This window comes from Monodon monoceros, unplaced genomic scaffold, assembly GCF_005190385.1.
Source record: "Monodon monoceros isolate NGI ecotype Baffin Bay Population unplaced genomic scaffold, NGI_Narwhal_1 Super_Scaffold_2, whole genome shotgun sequence".
In the NCBI taxonomy this organism is placed as follows: domain Eukaryota; kingdom Metazoa; phylum Chordata; class Mammalia; order Artiodactyla; family Monodontidae; genus Monodon; species Monodon monoceros.
In genome coordinates, this window is record NW_021703776.1 from 64,293,326 (window position 1) to 64,313,562 (window position 20,237).

The following is a 20,237-nucleotide window of genomic DNA, read 5'->3' on the forward strand; positions in this document are numbered from 1 at the left end:
CCAAAGCCCTGGAAGGGGCCCCAACAATGAGTTCACATGGTCCTATGCTTTGTAAAATTTGCAAAAGTAAGATATTTTAAACACAATTGCTTCCTCTCTGTCACAATTTCCCTTATATCCAGTGGCTCTGGAAAAGCCATGGGAATTTTGGGGAAGTTGAAATAGAGATCTGTTTAGGCTGGATTTAGGTTGGACTATTTATGTGGTTAGCTGTCATTTCTGTGCACAGTTAAGGTAGGTACCGCTAGCCATCCTGGTGCAGGAAAGGGCTTCCAGGTACGCCCCTGTTGTCCACCAGCACCCTGGCAAAGGTTCAGGGCTAGTGGTCAGATCACAGTAGGAGAGAGTGTCCTACAGCTCCCGGCACAGGAAGTGTGTGGATCGTGGAGGAGAAACAAGGTGTGAAATGCGCAAAGCCAGAAGCTAGTCTGTGGTAAGGTCTTCCAATCATTGATACGATCAGTGGGAGATTTGGTTCACGCTGGTGCCTAGCCAAAATAGAAGTATTAATATCTCCCTATCAGGAATAAATAAATAAATTTAAAAATAATACAATAATAAAGCATACACAATTATACACACACTGTCATTATAATTTTGTCTTTATTGAGACAAAGATTTGGGTGCCAGTGGTTTATTTGGGAAGCCATCCCCAAAAGTGGGAAAGGGGAAGTGAAGAGAGTGACACTAGGCTTTTAAATGGGAGAAAAGCACTTTGCAAAGATGCTGCTGAAGAGGGGCCTGTGAGTTTGTGACACAGCCACTCCTATAACCATTTCTTGAATGAGTTTACCCAAGTTTCTGCCTTCCTGAGCTCCCCAGGAGCAGGTGTCCCTGAGGACTTAGTGCCCCCCTTGGTCTCCAAACACCTGCTCAATCTGGAGGTTGAATGGATTCTCCTTTCCCAGGACCTGGGGCCACTGGAGCTGCACCTTCTTCCAGAAGCGATCTGCCAACAGCTGTAAAGCCACCTGCAAGAGAGAACCCAAAGGAGGAGTAAAAGGGAAATTAAAACAAAGTAAAGAAGTTACCAGTAAGATTTACTCTATTCCTTGTGCAGTAGACAGACTCTAGGATGGTTCCCCAGGATTCCTACCTTTGGGTCTTTGTATGATCCCCTTCCCTTGATGTGGATGGAACCTATCACTTGGTTCTAAGCGATAGAACATGGTAAAGGTGAAAGAATGTCCCTTCGGTGATTATGTTACATTATCTAAGGCTCTGCTTTGCTGGCAGACTTGCTCTGGAGACTCGCTGACGGGCTGATGATGTAAGAAGCCATGTTGGAAAGTCCACATGGCAGGGAACAGAGGGTGGCCTCCAGCTGACATCTAGTAAGGAGTTGGGTCTTCAGTCCTACAACCACAAGGAGATAAATTCTGCTAACAACTCAAGTGAGTCTGAAATCAAATCTTCCCCAGTTGAGTCTCCTGGTGAGAATGTAGATTTTAGCCTCTGAGACTCTAAGTAGAGAACCCAATTAAACTATACCAGCACTCCTGACCCACAGAAACTGTGAGACAACAAGTGTGTATTGTATTAAGCTGCTACATTTGTGGTAATTTGTTATTTAGTAATAGACAGCAAATACACTTTCTAAGAAAGGCATTTATTCACTTACCTGTGGATAGCTAACACTTACTGCAGGCTTAAGGCTTGGGTTTTGGAGGTGAACAGGATGAATCCTTCCTTGAAGGAACTCCCAGTCTAGTGAGGGACCCAGACATGCAGAATGACACCACCAAACCCACAGGGAGGACTGTGAGGGATGCACACGGCTGGAAGGGGAAGAGGTGGCAACTCTGCTGGGTGCGAAGAAAGGATAGGTCCTCTCTAAAGAGTGTGGTGGCTGAGCTGAATTTTCAAAGAGGAATTCACCAGATGGATCATGAGGAAAGCAGTGTATGTGGTAGAGGACACAGCACATGCAGAAGCTTAGAGATGTGGAAGAGAAAGTCATGCAGGGGGACTATGGGTGCCTGGGAGATGAAGCTGAACTGGTCCCCTTGCAGGGCTGGGCTCCTGAAGGAGGCTGTGGGCACGGAGAGAGTGGTTGGAGTGCCAGGCTGTGGAATGTACAGGCTTAATTCACAATAGGCTTGTCCCTCTCTCTCTTGGCCTGATGCCCACTCTCTGGTTGCATTGTTGTGTGTCCCTTTATTCACAATGTCAGCAGGATCCATTCTTGGTTGTTCGGTCCTCTGGCTTGTCATTAACGTGCCTCTGATGAGCAGTCTCTCTCTGCAGATAATGCCCTCATTTAGCAAATGGGCCCTGGACAGGCCTTCAGACCCCAGATGGCTACATCTCCATGGGAGGGGGTGTGTGTGGGGGTTAATGCTGACTGATAGAGAAACGTGACTGCTGAAGGCCTCAGAGGGGAACACATTGTTCAGGGCAGATGCTCAGGGATGTCCCTGACTTTATACAGAAGCACATGGACATTGTCTTCAAAGGGCACATGCTGTTCCTCATTCCAACAACAGTGCAGCCAGCTCCCTGTGTGATGCTGGCCAGCCCCCTTCAGCCTTCTTCTCTGGGCTGAAATTCTCTCATTTGCAAAATGAATAAATGATCTAAAGACTCTTCTGGGTCTAAATTGTGTGTAAGATTTTAGCAGTTGTTAGAAAAAAATAGAACTGGTTGAGTCGATACATTAAATATCCCCAGTATTTTCATGTGTTCCTGAGTCTTCTGAGGTGGACCCCAAATTCCATCCACCCAGCAATGTAATCTTGATCATATCCATGTGGTGTCTAACACACGTACACACCCCACTTGCCACCAACACACACAACACGTACCACATACCACATACCACACACACACACACCTCTCAGACCTAAAGAGGCTGATGGTTAAGCCAGCACGTTTCCAGGAAGGGTCTGATCATCTCTCATACTAGAAGCAGTCACGTCTTCAAAAACAGGGGACTGATTCGGGGCTGTTTTTCCTGCTACTTCTCAACAAAGTAGGCTGCTTCCAAGTCTGTGGAAAATTACTGGTTCTTCTCTTTTGTTTTTTGCCTTTCACTTCGATATACCTAAGCAGTCTTCCTAACAATTATGTGGTATCAATTCATTTGTGGTCATTTATTTCCCAATGTGAATTAATAAAGGAGGAGATGGGGGTGAGGATAAGCAGAGGGAAGTTAAAATAAAAGAGCTGAGATTTGAGCATGTGGTAACTATTTGGTTTGAAAGCAATTAGTTGGCTATCACTCTAATGGAGACTAAAATATTCATGTGTGCATTGCCAATATTTTGGATCTAAAATGAGAATGGTATTGTTACTACTAAACTAGATGCTTGTGATAAAATGACCTACTATAATTATTCATTCGTCTGAGAAACATTTACTGAGCACCTATTGTGGGCTCCTTATAACCAACCTCCTCTTGTAACTCCCATGATGCTCTGCACAGGGCAAGGCCCAGTCACCCTCATTACTCCAAGCGAGGTGTTCCTTGAACACAAATATCTTTTGTGCTCCCCGTTTCACAGTTAAAAATGTTAAAGCAGTATCTATTCCTTTGGGAAAAAATTAAAGGACAATTAAGCAAAAAGAAAAACAGAATAAAATTTATCTTAATTATAATAGAGATAGTCACTGTTAACATTGAGCCTTTCTGAGGCACACACACATGCGCACACACATACATTTGATCCCTCTGTAAATATTTTATAATCTGCTCTTTTGGAGGTATAATTTACACACAGTAAAATGAACTCTTTTTGGTAAACAGTTCCATGAGTGTTGACAAATGCATTCAGTTGAGTAATCATCGCAACAATCTCTGATCTGCTTTTTATTTACTTTGCTCTATATTACAAACATATTTCTGTGCCACTAAAAGTAGATCTGTATCGTTTTTATTTGCGGCATGATATTCCATCAGATACGTGCAAGCTAATTTATTTCACCGATGCATTTTTTTTTGCACACATCTCCCTAACATTTGTCCTCAGGACAGGGGTGGAGAGTTTCCCATTGCCAGTGTGCCCAACATCTGCAACCCAGGAGGGGTTCACAGGCTGCCTCATTTACTAACCCTACTAGATATGTGCATGGAAAGAAATCTGGTCCAGCAGAACGCTAGGGAATGTGGAGTTCTGGTTAAGTGGAATATTCTGGTTAACAGGGTTAGGCCCTTCCTTGTCTCTTCCTTTGCAGTTGATTCAGCTGCCTGAGCTCTTGCAGGGCCCCAGCTGCAGAGTCCAGATGGTTGCCACATTGGCGGTGCTGCTTTTGTCTAGGTGCCACTCAGTTCTAGCAGGTGTGGCCCTTCCTCTGGGTAAGTCCACGTCCGATGGGCACTGGTGCTGTTCTGCAGGCATCCCTGCAGCTCCAGTGCTTCTGTGGGGCGTTGCCACCCACCCATCTGTCTACTGCTGCTACTCAGAAGCCCCCATGGTGGCAAAACCATGTGATGGTCATTGGTCCACTGTGAAGTTTTCTCTTTGAAACTCTCATAGAAGGGGTGACAAAGTAGGGCAACTTAACACCCCATTGTCTTATATAAGTTTTTGGTGAAGCAGCTTTTTCAGTTTTTACTTGCAGCCCCTGATCTCCCTAGGATTCAGGCATGAGTCCACAGAGAGGGGAGTTGGAGGGTAGGGACCTGGTGCCATTTCTTGATTCAGCCCTTGGTGACAGCCACCATATGGCTTCTAGAATTTCTCTCCCTCCTAATGACAATTTAAAATTGCGCCACGCTTCTTTGCCTAACCATATTTGTATTTATGATGAGTTCTTCACCAGGAGAGTACCGGGTCCCCCAAGAAAATATACCATGTCAGATCCAGCCCACATGCTCATGATCTGCTCACATATCCAGACATGTTAGAAGCCCAGCAGTGGTCATAGCTGGACATCATCTGTGATTCCTCCACACTCCCGCTTTGTAAGCTAACTGTATGTATTTTGCTACAAAAATGGAACTCTTTAGTAAGACAATCATAAAAACAAACCCTGAACAGTAACTACATTTTTGTAATATTTTTAAAGAATAAATGCAATTCAGAGCAAGAGTATATAGATTTCACCAACAACTTAGCATGACTGATACCTTTTAAGTTGAACTCTTGCTAAATTTAACTCTGGGCTTCTACCAGACCAAAGTAAAAAATCTACTGTGAACTTATTTTTCTTGAAGGGAGAACAATTCCAGGCTGTCTTGTAAGATGGCTTTCAAACACCTGCAGGGAAGCCCTCACCACAGGGAAGGCACAGTTTTACTTCTCTGGCCTCTTAATCTGTCCAGAAACACAGTCTATTGGACCTGGTTACTTTTGGTCCCAATTAATTTTACATTTATAAACTTACAACATGACAGTTGTGTAAGACGTATTTAAAAACATTTAAGGAAAAATGTTACATTTCCAGCTCGAGCCTGTCTGTGCTGGTTCAGGGTGCCACCACCAAAACCACTGCTGCCAGTTGGTGTATAAAGCAAACTAAACAAACATGGTCCCTGATGCCTGGGAGGGCCAGCCTAAGTGACTGTTATTTGAGGGTTCCCTGGCCCAGGAGGCCCTCCCTCCTCTCTCTCCCCACTGCCAGCTTAACTGCCTTTTTTGAGGGGCTCCATCAGTCTGTCAAGGACCTTGGGTCCCAGGGGCTTACATGTTGAGACAAATAAAGACCTAGAGACTGTTAACTTATTTAAAGCCAATCCACTGATTATATATCTGATGTCTGCCACCAGCAGTGTATAAGGGTCAGGGCTCAAGAAAGAAGAGGGGATTGATGTAATGGAAAATTCACTGCCTGTAGGAAGAGTTTTAAGAGGATTGGTTTGAGTTGCTACTTCCATGAGGAGAGGAGAGGAGGCTGTTTTGCAGAGAGCTTTGTTGCGCGAAGCTTCTAAGGCAGGAGGTGTTAGGAATGTTTAGCCAGGTGGTCTCAGCATAGCCAAGGAAAGCAGACTTAATGTATGTTCGTGGCTCTTTCAACGTTTTCTGTTTACTATTGTCTGATTTTAGGCCCAGAGATCTTTTACGTACCTTTTCAGATACTTAACTTTGCAAAGATTTTAAAAAGTGGGTGTTTGAACAGATAGAATTGCTACAGCTTCAACAGGTCACAAATCTGGGTCTCGGGTCTTTGCAATGACATTTCTTTTCTAAGAAAAACTTTCTTTGCATTCTGTCAGCAGTTTGACTGCTATTCCCAACTCTCGGATACACCTGCTCTCTCTGGAGGCATCTAGCGATCTCCTAGGACTTCTTTCCAGCGGGTCCTGCTGAGATGGGCAATGGTTCCCACTCTGTGGTAGTCACACCTGCGTCATCCCTCTCCTTTGAGTGTGGTAGGACTTGTAACTTGCTTTTAACTTCTAAAATATGGCACAGGTGATGGAATGTTACTCTGTGATTAGGTTACGTACAGTAGTGGCTGACATAACTGGCAGACTGTTGCCATTTTGCACCCATTGACGAAGCAGGTTGCTCAGGTGGCCTCTGAGCAACAACCGATTAGGAACTGAGACCCTCAGTTCAACAGGCCTCAAGGAACTACGCTCTGCTAATAAATGTGAGCTTCCAAGTCAAGCCTTCCGATGAGACCCAGCCCTGGCAGACACCTTGATGGCAACTTGGGAGAGTCAGTGGAGCAGGATACCCAGCTAATCTGTGTCGGGATTCCTGGCCACAGAAACTGTGAGATAAGAAATGTGTCTCCGGGGCTTCTCTGGTGGTGCAGTGCTTGGGAGTCCACCTGCCGATGCAGGGGACACGGGTTCTTGCCCAGGTCCGGGAAGATCCCACATGCCGTGGAGTGGCTGGGCCCGTGAGCCATGGCCGCTGAGCCTGCCCGTCCGGAGCCTGTGCTCCGCAACTGGAGAGGCCACAACAGTGAGAGGCCCGCGTACTGCAAGAAAAAAAAAAAAAAAAAACACAAGAAATGTGTCTCCTACACTGTTGATGGGAATGTAAATTGGTACAGCCATTATGGAGAACAGTATGGAGGTTCCATAACAAACTAAAAATAGAGCTACCGTATGAACCTGCAATGCCACTCCTGGGCATATATCTGGAGAGAAACATGGTCTGAAAGGATACATGCACCCCGGTGTTCACTGCAGTACTGTTTACAGTAGCCAAAACATGGAAGCAGCCTAAAAGTCCATCGACAGAGGAATGGATAAAGAAGATGTGGCACATATACAATGGAATACTACTCAGCCATTAAAAAGAATGAAATAATGCCATTTGCAGCAACATGGGTGGACCTAGAGATTGCCATACTGAGCAAAGTAAGTCAGACAAGAAAGAGAAATATCGTATGATACCGCTTATATGTGGAATCTAAAAAGAAATGATACAAATGAACATATTTACAAAACAGAAACAGACTCACAGACTTAGAGAACAAAGCTATGGTTACCGGGGTGGGGGTGGTGGGAAGGGCGGGGGGAAGGGATAGCTAGGGAGTTAGGGATTGACATGTACACACTACTATATTTAAAAAGGATAACCAACAAGGACCTACTGTATAGCACAGGGAACTCTGCTCAATGTTATGTGGCAGCCTGGATGGGAGGGGAGTCTGGGGGAGAAAGGATACGTGTATACGTATGGCTGAGTCCCTTTGCTGTGCATCTGAAACTATCACAACATTGTTAATCGGCTATACTCCAATAAAAAATAAAAAGTTAAAAAGAAAAAGGAATGTGTGTGGTTTTTAAGTCATTTGCTATGCAACAATAGATAACTAAAATACCTTCTCAGTCTTAATTCTCTTTGATCTTTATTTTTCTTCATAAGTTGATCCCTTGGGCCAATCTCATCCCTGCCAGTGTCTCCTGCTCTCAGCTAGAAGCTGGTGATTCCCAAACCTGTGTCTCCTGAGATCAGAACCCATAAATACGATCTAATGGCTGGATACTGTGCAGGCACCCCAAATTCAGAATGTTCAAATCTGCTCCTTCTTCTGAGTTCCTTGACTTTTTATTTTCACCTCCCTTCATCCAGTTGTCGAATCCTGTGAGTCGTCTCACTCCCACCCACCAAATCCAATCAATCAGCAAGTCTGGCATTATATATATTTCTTAAAATTCTGGTTCTACATTTTGGAAATGAGATGAAAAAGTAAAGTGGTTGTCAGTCTATTGATATACAGGAATTTTTATATGCTTATTTATTTTCCATTAAAATATAAGTAAAGAATTTAGATGGTGAATATAATCTGGCTCAAAAATTAATATCTATCAATCATAAATTTGAACTGTTCAACATAGCCCATAGTTTTCAATGGGCTGTTCAACATAGCCCATTCAACTGGAGCAGTTGAATCCATAGTGGTTACGCACTCTGCCCTGCTTCTCTAGCAGGTTTTAGGAAGAAACAGGCCAATAAAATACAGCCTGCTCACCCCCTGGTGGTGAGGGGCCAGTATCAACTATTTCTGCAGATGTGCAGGATCGGCGAGGGGGCACTTGAACAAGGTCCGAGTCTACTCTTCTGGTTGGTATTATGTCTGTGCCATAAGGATGAGGTCCTGAGACTCAGCCTTGCCCATCTGACTCTTTCAAGATGGAAAAGATGCGGACCCCCATAGCTGCCCCATGGTCTAGAAGGATCCCTTCACACTGCTTCTGCTGTAGGGCACACCATCGGGAGGCGAGTACGCAGGGACATCCAGCGGCCCCTCTTCAAGGCTTCAAGTCACAACCCCGTCCTGATGGTGCTCACATCTGTATCTCCAGCTCAGATCCCTTCCTGAGCTCTAAGCTCGTATATGATCTGCTGCAGGGACATCCCCATTTGGACATCCTAGAGGCTCTTTAAATCCAACATGTACCAAACTCGTCCTCAAACCACCCTATCCCCCTAAAGGTGTTCTTGACCTCAGCAGGCAATGAAATCATCTATCCAGTTTCCCAAGTCACAAAAGAAGTGTAATGCTTAGCATCTCTTTCTCTTTCACCTTGACATTCAATAAATGACCATGTTCTGTTGATTCAGCTATCCGAATCTCTCCAGTACAGGCCTTTCTTTCTCCTCACTACCTCTGTTCAGGCCATCACCCTCTTGTGCACAGGGGTGTCCACACCCCTGCTAGACCAAACCACTCTTCATGCTGCTACCACAGGTATCCTTTTAGAGAACAAGTCTAGGTATCTTTCCCTCTTGCTGAAAAATCTTCAACAGCTCTCTGTTCTCCACAGTTGAAAAGGTCGAACCCTATTCAGACCTTATGTGACCTGTCCCTGAATATCTCTCTTGCTCCTTCTCTCTCCACTCCACTCTCATGTTCTATGTCCCAGCCACACCGAAGCACTTTTATTACCTCCAACGCGCCATGCTTCCTTTCATATTCAGGTCCTTGCCCTTGCACTTTCCTCAGCTCAACACTTTCTGCAATCCCTCCCCTCTTCCTTTCACTTGACTAGTTCATGGTCTTAGTTCTGAGTTGCCTCCTCTGAAACTCTTTTCTTGCACCCCTCTCTCCCATTCCGTCCCCCATAATGCTCCCACAGCATCTGTGCTTGGACAGTTGGAGGCATTGACTACTTTTTACATTTAATTATCTGTTTATTTGTCATTCTCCCCCTCCACCCTATAATCTCCTTAACCGGCAGGGGTGGTTTCCTGTTCACCCTTCTCACTGTGTTTGATACCGCGTAGGCACTCAATAGACATTCTAGGATGGGAATTTGCCATCTAGGCTGCTCAGCTCAACATACATGATAACTAGGCAAGCTTTAGGCATATCTATCCATTGTCAGCCACTTTAGATGTGGCTCCACCACTGTTGCCCACTCTATCACCCACTCTCGGCATGTGAACAATTTCTCAGGAATAACACAAGATTATGACACACCGATTTTCAGCTTTTTTTTTTTTTTTTTTTTTTTTTTTGCTGTACGCGGGCGTCCCACTGCTGTGGCCTCTCCCGCTGCGGAGCACAGGCTCCGGACGCGCAGGCTCAGCGGCCATGGGTCACGGGCCCAGCCGCTCCGCGGCATGTGGGATCTTCCCGGACCGGGGCACGAACCCGTGTCCCCTGCATCGGCAGGCGGACTCTCCACCACTGCGCCACCAGGGAAGCCCCTCAGCTTTTGACTCTGTTCTCAACAATCAGTTAACGGCGAAGCTGTTTGAGTGAAAGGAAGAGCCCCAATTTGACAGACCTTGAACCCTAATACTGTTTTAAGAGTCAGGGACAGAACTGTCTTTTGATAGATCAGACAAATATGTCCCGAGGGATATAACAAAGCTGCCTTTGACCCTCTTATTTTTAGTTTGTTCCTCATTGCTCCCTCTCTGACCGTCTCCTCTTTTCCCCGTTCTCTGTAGAATCAGAAGGGTAAAATTCTGTAATGTCCAAAGAATGACAAGAACTACTACCTAATTATTGCCAGAAAGCAGGTCTCCACATTAACTATTCTAAAACCAAAGACATCATTTTTTATTTTGGTGAGGGGGCAAACTCTAATATTTAACCAGCTTCTAGCCAATAATTCTCTTGGATCAACCCATCCAAGTGATACACAGGAAACAGATATTCTGAGGCGCATCACTTAGATTGTTTGGGTTGTTGTTACTTAACACAGTAAGATGCGCATTTAATACTCACTTTAAAATTTACCCAGCATTTCTGAGACTCTACTGTCCAATCATCTGATCATGGAGTGGCACTCTTCCTTTTCTTTTTAGTTAATTAATTAATTAATTTTTATTTTTGGCTGCATTGGGTCTTCGTTGCTGCATGCGGGCTTTCTCTAGTTGTGGCGAGCAGGGGCTACTCTTCATTGCGGTGGCTTCTCTTGTTGCGGAGCATGGGCTCTAGGCGCTCGGGCTTCAGTAGTTGTGTCACGTGGGCTCAGTAGTTGTGGCTCGCAGGCTCTAGAGCGCAGGCTCAGTAGTTGTGGCTCACAGGCTTAGTTGCTCCGCAACATGTGGGATCTTCCTGGACCAGGGCTCAAACCCGTGTCCCCTGCATTGGCAGGCGGATGCTTAACCTCTGCACCACCAGGGAAGTCCCTCTTCCTTTTCTTTTGAGACAGTTCTTAGCTCTGCCCATGGGTACTCATGGCACCTAGAGCTCAAGGGGAGGGAGGACTATGATTCCTTTCATGCTTCTTAGGGGATGATCAGCACTCCCTGTGGCCTGGCTGACCATGGAGATCAAGGCTACAATAAGTGCTTCTCACATTTGGACCCTTGTCAATGCCACAAAGGCTGCATCAGAAAGACGAGCGCCACAGAGGATTGCCTGTGGGTAAATGGCCCATCCCTCTTGCAGGGGACTGGCTTTCAAAATGTTAGAAGCAGCAGAGCTACTCCCCCACTTCTTTTTCTATTTTTTATACAAAAAAATATCATGAGCAAGTCCAGTATGTAGAACAGATAAAAGTGGAACTTCCCTGGCTGCAGCCAGGACAATGGACGAGGGAGGGGGAGGGGACAGAATCCCACCGTCTAGCTCCCCTTGCTCTGTGAAGAGGCCAGAGTAGAACTACTTTCCAGATTGTTCCTCGGAATTCTAAATGAGAAACAGCTCTTACTGCAGGATATTGCTAGGGACACTGTTCTCCTCTCGTATGGTTCTCCTTTTTTTCTAGAAGGATCCATAGAAGAAATTTCTCACAGGGCTCACTTCCAGAAGTCCTTCTGATTTTTTTTTTTTTGAGTACTTAATTTATTTTTTATCTTCTTAAGGCTATGACTTATGCCCTTCTTTGCATCAGCCGCGTAGGAAGCGTGGAGCTGATTTTGTGGGCCCTTGCAGGCTGTTTCTTAGGACTTCCTGGGACACGTTGTGAATTGTAGACATTAAGTCAGGAATTCAGGTATCATTTCCACCTTATTTTCTTTTTACTCTGATTTTCACTTTATTATTTTATTTATATTTTATCAATTTAATTTATATTTATTTATCTTCTATCTTACACACGTGTGCACATCACCTCAAATTCTTTCTGGAATAAAATAGGATAAAAACGAATGCATGTGTGCATAATTATATTACAAAGATAACGTAACAGACTGCCCTCAGCAGCCGTCGTGTGACTGCACTTACCTCACTAGGGTGGAATCCATCCACGGGTTCAATGAGCTGGCAGAGCTGCCCTCCGCTCTTCTGCCACTCCTCCGTGACTGCGGGGCGTGCACACACACACACACACACATACACACACAGAGGGTTAGAGACATGCTTTCCTGAGCAACAGTTAACACCCAAGAGCAAGGGCTGTGAAGGAGGCTCCTCCTGGGCCCATGCTTACCCAGCCACGTCTGCCTCTGCCGGGGGCTTTCTGAACAGAAATAATCTTTCCATTGTGTCATTATTTTTTCTCTAACTCAGGAAGACAAATGTGTGAGAGTGTTGGATGAATGTGGTTTGTAGAGTGAGGAGGGTGGTGGGGAAGGGTGGGCTCGAAAATATTCAACATCGATTTAAGTCCATCTCATTTCTCAGTGGCCAGGAGGACAGAATTTCAGGAGTAGGAGGAAAATATTAAGCATTTTGTTAACATCTCCTTTCATTGGCTGCCATTTCCAGACACTGCCTGCATATGTCAAGCAATCATCATTAAAACTCACAGTTTGTCAGAAATATAATTACCTGAGATGATCTGGACATCACATTTAGAGTGAGTATGGCTACAGAGAAAACGTTATGAGCCCCAAAATGATGAACAGCAATAAAACTGTCCTTCAACAGGGGTGAGACCAGGAATGTCAGTTGCTCCAAGGCAAAGGCATAATGAACTCTACATTATAATATCATACAGTCAATAAGAACTCCTCAAGGAAACTTCAAGTCCCTAGACAGCCTCCAGAGAGAAAAATGTGAAACCTACCACTCCCAGTGCAGCCCATGTCCTCATTTCCCTGGTGTCCAGAGAGGGGAGCCGGCACAGCTGAGATTCCTCTAGCTCTTTCCTCTTCACTTCACAAAAACTCAAGGGCAGATATATGTTCCCTCTTGCCCTCTTTGTTTATCTCTCTTTTGCCCCAAGGGAAGGAATGGAAATGCTATTAGGGGCTTTAACTGGATGAGAGAAGCTGGACTTTCCCAGAGCTGAATCAATACTACGCTGCTTTTGTAATTAGTCCTAATATCATGCCAGGCCGTCCACACTTGCTACCCAATTCTTGTCCCCAGAGGGGCTGCAAATACTGCTGTGCTTCTCAGAGCACAGGAAACAATTCCTGCTGGTGGTCTGGAGTCCTATACTGGATCACCAATTCCTGTCGGCTTTTTCCCTGTCAGAACGGCCACCACTGAGCCACTCTCTTATACTTTATGCCTGGGTTTTATTGGAGGTTGCTAGAAGAAGCAGCTAATGGAAAGTGGCCTTTGCATTTCTTGTGAATCTCAAATCAAGGATATTGTCCACTGTGTCCTCCACATGTGGTCACAAGGGAGAGATTGCTTCATGCTGGTAAACGGTGTATTTCTCTGAAGGAATGGTATGTATCTGCTCTTCTGATAGGAAGCTCAGAATTACAATGATACTGAAACCACACTAACCCTTATGAAGGCTTATTCCTTCTGCTGAACCAGCTTGCAGACCTCACAGTTTCCTGCCATTGGCCCTAGGTACCCCGTAAAAGACAGAGCCTTGGGGAAGCTTGCCTGGCTCTAGCTTCAGTTTACCTGGCTGTCCTGTTTTTTAGGCATGACCTCGGAACCGGATTTTCTGCTTCAGGTTCAATTCTGGGTGCTTCCCCTTCCCCTCTGGGTCTGACACTTTGAAGCACCTGTGGGTCCCTCCTGTCTTTCTGGGTGTGCCATACTGCCCCAGCCCAGCCCTGCTCATCCTGGCTCACCTGTCATGCGTTCCCCATGCTTGGTTCAGACTCTTCTTTCTCCCCCCTTAGTCGGGAGACAATGGGTCACTTTCCTACTTGTTTTTTGGGTCCTGCTGTTCTACTTTCTAACTTTATGCTGATTCTCTCTCTGAGCCATTTCCAATCTGAACATCCAACCAATTACCCTTAATGGAGCACCAGGCATTGGAAGGGTTTCTTCAAATACAAAGTCAATGTCACCCCCACTGAGCCCCCTCAGCGCTTTTGGTTCTTTTGTACTATTTGTCTCATCTCTACTTTGCAGCCCCACAGGGTTTCTAATACAGAAATCAACACTGATGCAGAGAGGTCCAGCCCAGGCAAGATGTCAGCCTCCTAAGCTCCTCTGCGGCTCAGAGGTGACCTCGCTTCCATTCTATTTGTATTCCTTTGCTTCACGTAAATCCTCAATGAACTTTTCAATCCTTTCTCCTTCTTCTCCCTTATTTTCAGTTTGGTTTCACCTTATGCTATACAAATGTTAAAAAGAGAAAGAAAAGAAAGAATGAAAGAAAATCTCAATCAGATGTTAAGGAATTCCCAGGCCTGATAGACAATGGGAACCAAGCCCGGTCAAGACCTGAGAAAGGGTTGTATTAAGGAGATAGACAGCAAGCCATGGGCCTGACCTGGACCACTCACACATCCTCTGACCCAGAAGGGGTAGGAAGTTCGTCATAATACTTTTAGACTCCTCACATTTGCAGAGAAGGTTGAGTGACAAATTGAATCTAAACTTGTGCCTTCCCTGGCCAAGAGAATGTTCACAAAGGAATTACAGTGATCCGGAGATCTGGAAAATCGACAGTGGAAAGCAAATTTGAGCTTATAAATGAAACACAGTTTAAGCCAAGATCGTGTTCCTGGAGAGGAATGTTTGTTAAGAGCTCCATATTAAAAACACCAGACTTTCTTATACCGGTGTTTCCTCTAGTGTGATTCAATGCTAGTCTTAACGAGGCTTAAAGTTGGTCTAGGCTGTTTCCATTTTGATTTGAATTTTATGTGCATTACTAACTACCAAACTAAAAATTATGGCCCTTAGAGAAAGGGAGAGGTGGTGATAGATATTATACTTCATGGAACAGATGGACATAATTTAGTCATCAGAATTAATGACTATTTTTCAAAGTGAGAAGGAATGGTGATTCCTTCTACTCCCCTTGGAGGCTTGATCCCATAACGTAGGATATTTTCTCATATGATTATTGTGTCTCTGAGGCATACCAGTCACTGAATATCTGTAGACATAAGAATTATAACACTTACAGGAAGAGTCAGTAACTCACAGGCAAGAGTTTAAGTTCTTACGTGTATTATGACCAGTGCTAGACAGAGTGACCCTTTTTAGTCTGATTATCTCAGGGAGAAATTTTGCTTTCTTAGAATAAATGCAATACCAGACAGTGGTCTCTACTTCTTCCCTGATTTAGACTGGGTGGTCCAAGCAGGGTATTATGGTAGATTGGTCAGTTCCCTTCCTGCCTGGGGCCATAATTAAATATAGGCAAATAAATTGCCGTTTGTTCTTTGGAACACTTGAATTAAAGCTCTTGAAAGATCATGAGTGATCTCTTTGGATCTGGTACGTAATGTATTTCCTTTATTTGTAAAGTCAAAGAAGCTCTGCTAATGACCGGTTTTTCAGAGACGCAATGGAAATCACAGGAGTTTCATAGAACATTCGGTAGCTCCTTGGTGACTAGCAGGTATTTAAAAAGGGAAATCTGAATTCTGGTCAGCAGCACTATGAAGTCACTGGCCATTCTGACAAACGTACACTTGAGGGGAGGGGAGCTAAGAACCAAAACTCTAACTGAGTTGTCTTAGAAGCTGAGGGGAGCTGGTGCTATATTTAAAGTGTCAGTGAAAAAATGGCCTTGTCAGCCGAGTGGCGTGCTCCTTCCTCTGTATGGGAGGTGTGGTGGAGATGAAGAAAAAGGACATCACCTGCTCAAGCTGGCATTTCCTGAAGGGAAAAAGAATTGCTGCCTCTGTTTAGCTCATAACCAGTTGGAGGATGAGTCAGCAAGAGAAAAGAGTCTCTGAGGTGAGCAGTCATCTCTTGGTGCTGGACTGAGGCTGTCAGAGTAGAGAGCAGATAGGTCTCGTGTCTACCCTCAAGGGACGGGGACCCTCAACTGTCATTTGCTCTGTCACAGGGTATAAAATTGTAAATCTCATATGAAAAGTGATATTTGTGATGCAATAGCTCAAATACAGTATAGAAATGAGAGCAGAGATTTTCATGTGACTGTTGAGACTGCAGATTTAATCAGTGACTCTATAGGGTTTTTATTTCTGATTAAAGGAAACTGTGATAAGGAGATGCATTTCTAGCATAGCTTCCTGTGAGGAACTCAAAGTGATGCACAGGCTCAGTTGGTGATGGGGAGGGTTAGACATTGAAAAAGAATAAACATTTATTATCCATCTATCATAAGCCCTGGAAGAATGTAGTAGGTGCTTTACAAACAGTGACGTTGGTGGCGATGGGAGGGTGTCAGCTAACAGGTATCAGAGTCCTTACTACATGACAAGCACTGTCTCTACCCTTACGTAGAGCCCATGGTTTAGTTACTGCTACCGTGCACAAAAGGAAACTAAACTTGAACAGTTATTTCATTTGCTCGAGGTTACACAGCTATTCTATGTCTGAGGTGAGATAGGAATACAGGTCTATCTGGTTGTAAATTCTGGACCCTTTGTATAATAACATATTCGCCTACACGGGGTAGGCCAGATTTCCAGGGTGATGAGCTGCCCAGGAGGGGGAGCTTATCCACAGAGATGGATCTGGGAGTGGATGCACCCTCTGCCTACTCTGGAAAATGCTAAAATCTCAAGGTAGGCATGCCCTTTGCAGTAGTCTAGCATTGGGTGTAAGTTAAGACCTTACCACAGTTCTTGAAAACTAGATAAAAACGCCAGCTCTCTCAGAAGCACACGTGATAGCACGTAGCCATTAAATGCATGACGCTGTATCGGATGTTTCTGGAGGCAGATCCCAGAGTACCATTTCCTCTGCCTCCACTCTCCCTCCCACTGTATCTTCTCTAGTGGAGACTAACTTCGTATGGAGAAGGCGAAGAAGGCCCTGGACCAAAACTGGACCTTCATTATTAAGAAACGTCAGGGAATTACAAAGCGTCAGCAAACTCCTTGAACTGCTGATGACAAGTGCCGAACACGGAGAGACACCTAGGAGGCTTCTCAGTAAAGTGACCAACTGCCATGTTGATGTAGAGTGTTCAGGTTAACTGAATTTTTGCTTTTTTATTGCATTTATTGTTGCTCTGAGGATAAGAACGCGCTGAGGAACCTCTGTTTCCAAGCATGTGGAATGCTGGCCAGTATGGGGGTCCAGGAGAAAGCTCTTTTCCCTGTATCTTTCATGAAGAGAGGACTGTTCTGTTTTGTTAACAACTATATTCCCAGCACCTACACAGCACACAGGAGGGCTTAGTAAAAGTCTGATGACTAAATGACTAAGTTCTTAATCTTGGAGCATTACATGAGCCCCATTTATTAAATTTTAAAGTGTGATTTAATTTTAATAGATCATCTGTGGGTTATGTACAGATGCAGACTCTGATTAGGTATGTCCTAATTAGGAGTGGGGCCTGGGGCTCTGCATTTATAACCAGTCCCCAGGTGTATAGATGTTGCTCATTTTGAGCTATGTATTAAGTGGCAAGGGTGTGAGGGAACGGTGTTCTTTCCTGGGTGCTGGCTATGTACCAGGCATGGCATTTGGGAGGATTACACATTATTTTACATAATCATCACAAAGACTTCTTATGTAGATATAGTGTCTCCATTTCCAGGTCTGGAAAGGAGGGTTTAGAAATGTTCAGGGAATCGCCAACAGTCCCAAAGATAATAAATGACAGAGCTAGAGATTACTGTGGAAAATGAAAAAGTCTCTAGTGAATACTAGGCAATATTATATTTTTTAAAACTTTATCTATATTCAGGGTGGGTGATGATCAAAGATCACTTGGTGGTGCATTTGTTTACACCAGGAATTCATTAATGAGGCTTTAACTCTGCATTTTAATGACAGGTTATTTATCAAAATGTCTCTCCCCATGAGAGAAATATATATCACCGAGGCAGGAAATCTAGTTAACGGAGATCAGCCTTGTTGAAAAGATGTTCAGAATTGAAGTACTAGAGTCTACAATGCAAAACGTGTCAGCTAATGTAATATTTGATAATTCATGACGGCCATCTGTCTCATCCCAGATGCTTGGGCTGGGGGAGCTGGCGGTGGGGAGATAGAGATGATAAACTCCGTATGAGAAATCGTCCACTCTTTGCATACACTGCAAAGCTTTTCATTGGCATCATCTCAGCTGGCAGACGATCAACAGAGACTTTTCTCTTGCATAACAGTTGCTTAGCAATGAAAAGGGGACTGGAAGGATTAAAGTCAATAGATAATAATTTTTCAGAGTCAAGATGTAAAGGATAAATCTAGTAATCATGCCTGTTTTCTTGTGGCCACTCATCAGTGACCCCAATGTTTGGATAGAATGCTAGAAAAGCAGCAGTAATGTTCTTTCCAGAAAGCTGGGATATGGTTTGTCCACTTTGCCATAGGCATCTGAAGTCCTCCCTTTAAGACTCATTAGTTTCATCATGTGTGAGGTCTAGGAATCTGCCTTGTTTTGAGTCCTTAGGTAATCCAGTGGCCCCAAGGAGAGGCACTGCCTTACCCCTCATTCCTGTCACACTCTTCTTTAGCCCAGCTGTCAGCGGGGCATTGCTAAATGTCAAGAATAAGTTAGATGATTCCACTGACCTGTTGGCTCCCAGCCCAAAGCTGTTTCCAGCTGGTCACTGGCTCTATGGCTTCAGGGATTCTAAAATAATGGTGAAGTAATGAGGTGACTCTTCCAGAAAGAGTCTCACGCTTTATCTTTTTTCAATACTCAGAGCTGTTAATGCGTCAGAGTGGGGAGAAGCGACCCTGCCCAATATACTACCTGTTGGCTTGTAAACAAACGCCTTGCCCAGGTAGGCTCTAAATGGTAGCTGCTGCTTCTGTTTTGTGTCAATACCTAAACCAAGCAAAACTTACTTTCTTGGAAGTCAAAATCCATGTAGAAAAGATTGAAGTTTGTAAATTTCTGGCTGGTTGCAATTTTTTTCAGCGTAATGGAGAGTTGTTCTGCTCTCTGAATACAAAGGAAACAGGGAGAATTTCATGAAACCTAGACTTGGGCTTTAGGGAGACAATTCACGCAGAACAAAGAAATCAATAGTCCCCACCCCACCCCGACTGCAAGTCACCAGCAGAGAGCAGCTCTGTATATTAAATTCCATTCATGCACAAATGGAAAATGAGCATACAAAACTGTTAAAATTCATTAGGAACAAAATCAGTGCAAATTAAAGTATTAAGATACCACTTTCTCCCCATGGGTTTGGCAAAGAAAAGATGAACAATCATGATAATAAAGAGTATCGCCATGGGATATGTGATTGAGAATGTCAATTTGTTTAACCTTTCTAGAGAGCAATTTGGTGATAGGGATCAAATCGTTAAACATAACCTACTCTTTGACCCAATAATTTCCTAGGAATTTGTCTTAAGGAAATAGACATGGTACACAAAGACATACATCTTCATATATACAAAGGTTCATCACAACGCTGTTTATCATAGTGGAAAATTAGAAACAATCCATATGTCCAACACCAAGGGATGAAATAAATCATGGTACATTCATATGCTCTATTTTCTAAAATGATTACAAAATTATGATGTGGAGGGCTTCCCTGGTGGCACAGTGGTTGAGAGTCCGCCTGCCGATGCAAGGGACACGGGTTTGTGCCCCGGTCAGGGAAGATCCCACATGCCGCGGAGCGGCTGGGCCCGTGAGCCAAGGCCGCTGAGCCTGCGCGTCCGGAGCCTGTGCTCCGCAACGGGAGAGGCCACAACAGTGAGAGGCCCGCATACCGCAAAAAAAAAAAAAAAAAAAAAAAAAAAATTATGATGTGGAGGAATGATTATGAACATCAGAAGGCACAAAACAATATGTGTGTTCTGATACTATGTAGGCAAAAACCCCAAAATAACTATCTATGAAAATAATATTGGAAAGACATACATACATATTAATTTTGGGTGGTGGGATTTTGAGTGATTTTTGTTATTTTTTTTGTATTTTTTACATTTTCTAAGGTTTTTTAAAAATTGAAATATATTTCCCTTGTAAAAAATGTTTACTAAATTCCTTACAAAGAAATTATTTACCATCTGTGAAAGAAATGTGGAAAACTTTCTCAGAGAAGAAAGGAAGGCTCTGGGGCAGCTGGTCCTCCCCTACCTTGGGAGAATTCCAGCCCTGCGTACACCTAACCTTCATCACTTCTCTGACTCTACAAATATGCCTAGGACCAGATTTCAAAGGCATGTGTGTA

At 44.1% G+C, this 20,237-nt stretch overlaps 1 protein-coding gene across 6 annotated transcripts in view; it reads right to left on the minus strand.

Moving 5' to 3' along the window:
- Positions 1-618: 618 nt before the first annotated feature.
- AOAH (acyloxyacyl hydrolase) overlaps positions 619-20,237 on the minus strand; it is a 171,953-nt gene continuing 152,334 nt past the window's right edge. For 4 of the 6 annotated variants that reach the window (XM_029233497.1, XM_029233500.1, XM_029233498.1 and 1 more), the window contains exons 20-22: positions 18,892-18,988; positions 12,028-12,104; positions 692-971 (exon numbers count right to left, since the gene is read on the minus strand). In XM_029233497.1, the coding sequence (XP_029089330.1) occupies positions 843-971; positions 12,028-12,104; positions 18,892-18,988 (303 nt within the window). In that variant the 3' untranslated portion in view covers positions 692-842. Of the gene's footprint in view, positions 972-11,584; positions 11,927-12,027; positions 12,105-18,891; positions 18,989-20,237 lie in introns of those variants that run through there. The other 2 variants (XM_029233501.1, XM_029233502.1) reach the window with 2 other exon arrangements.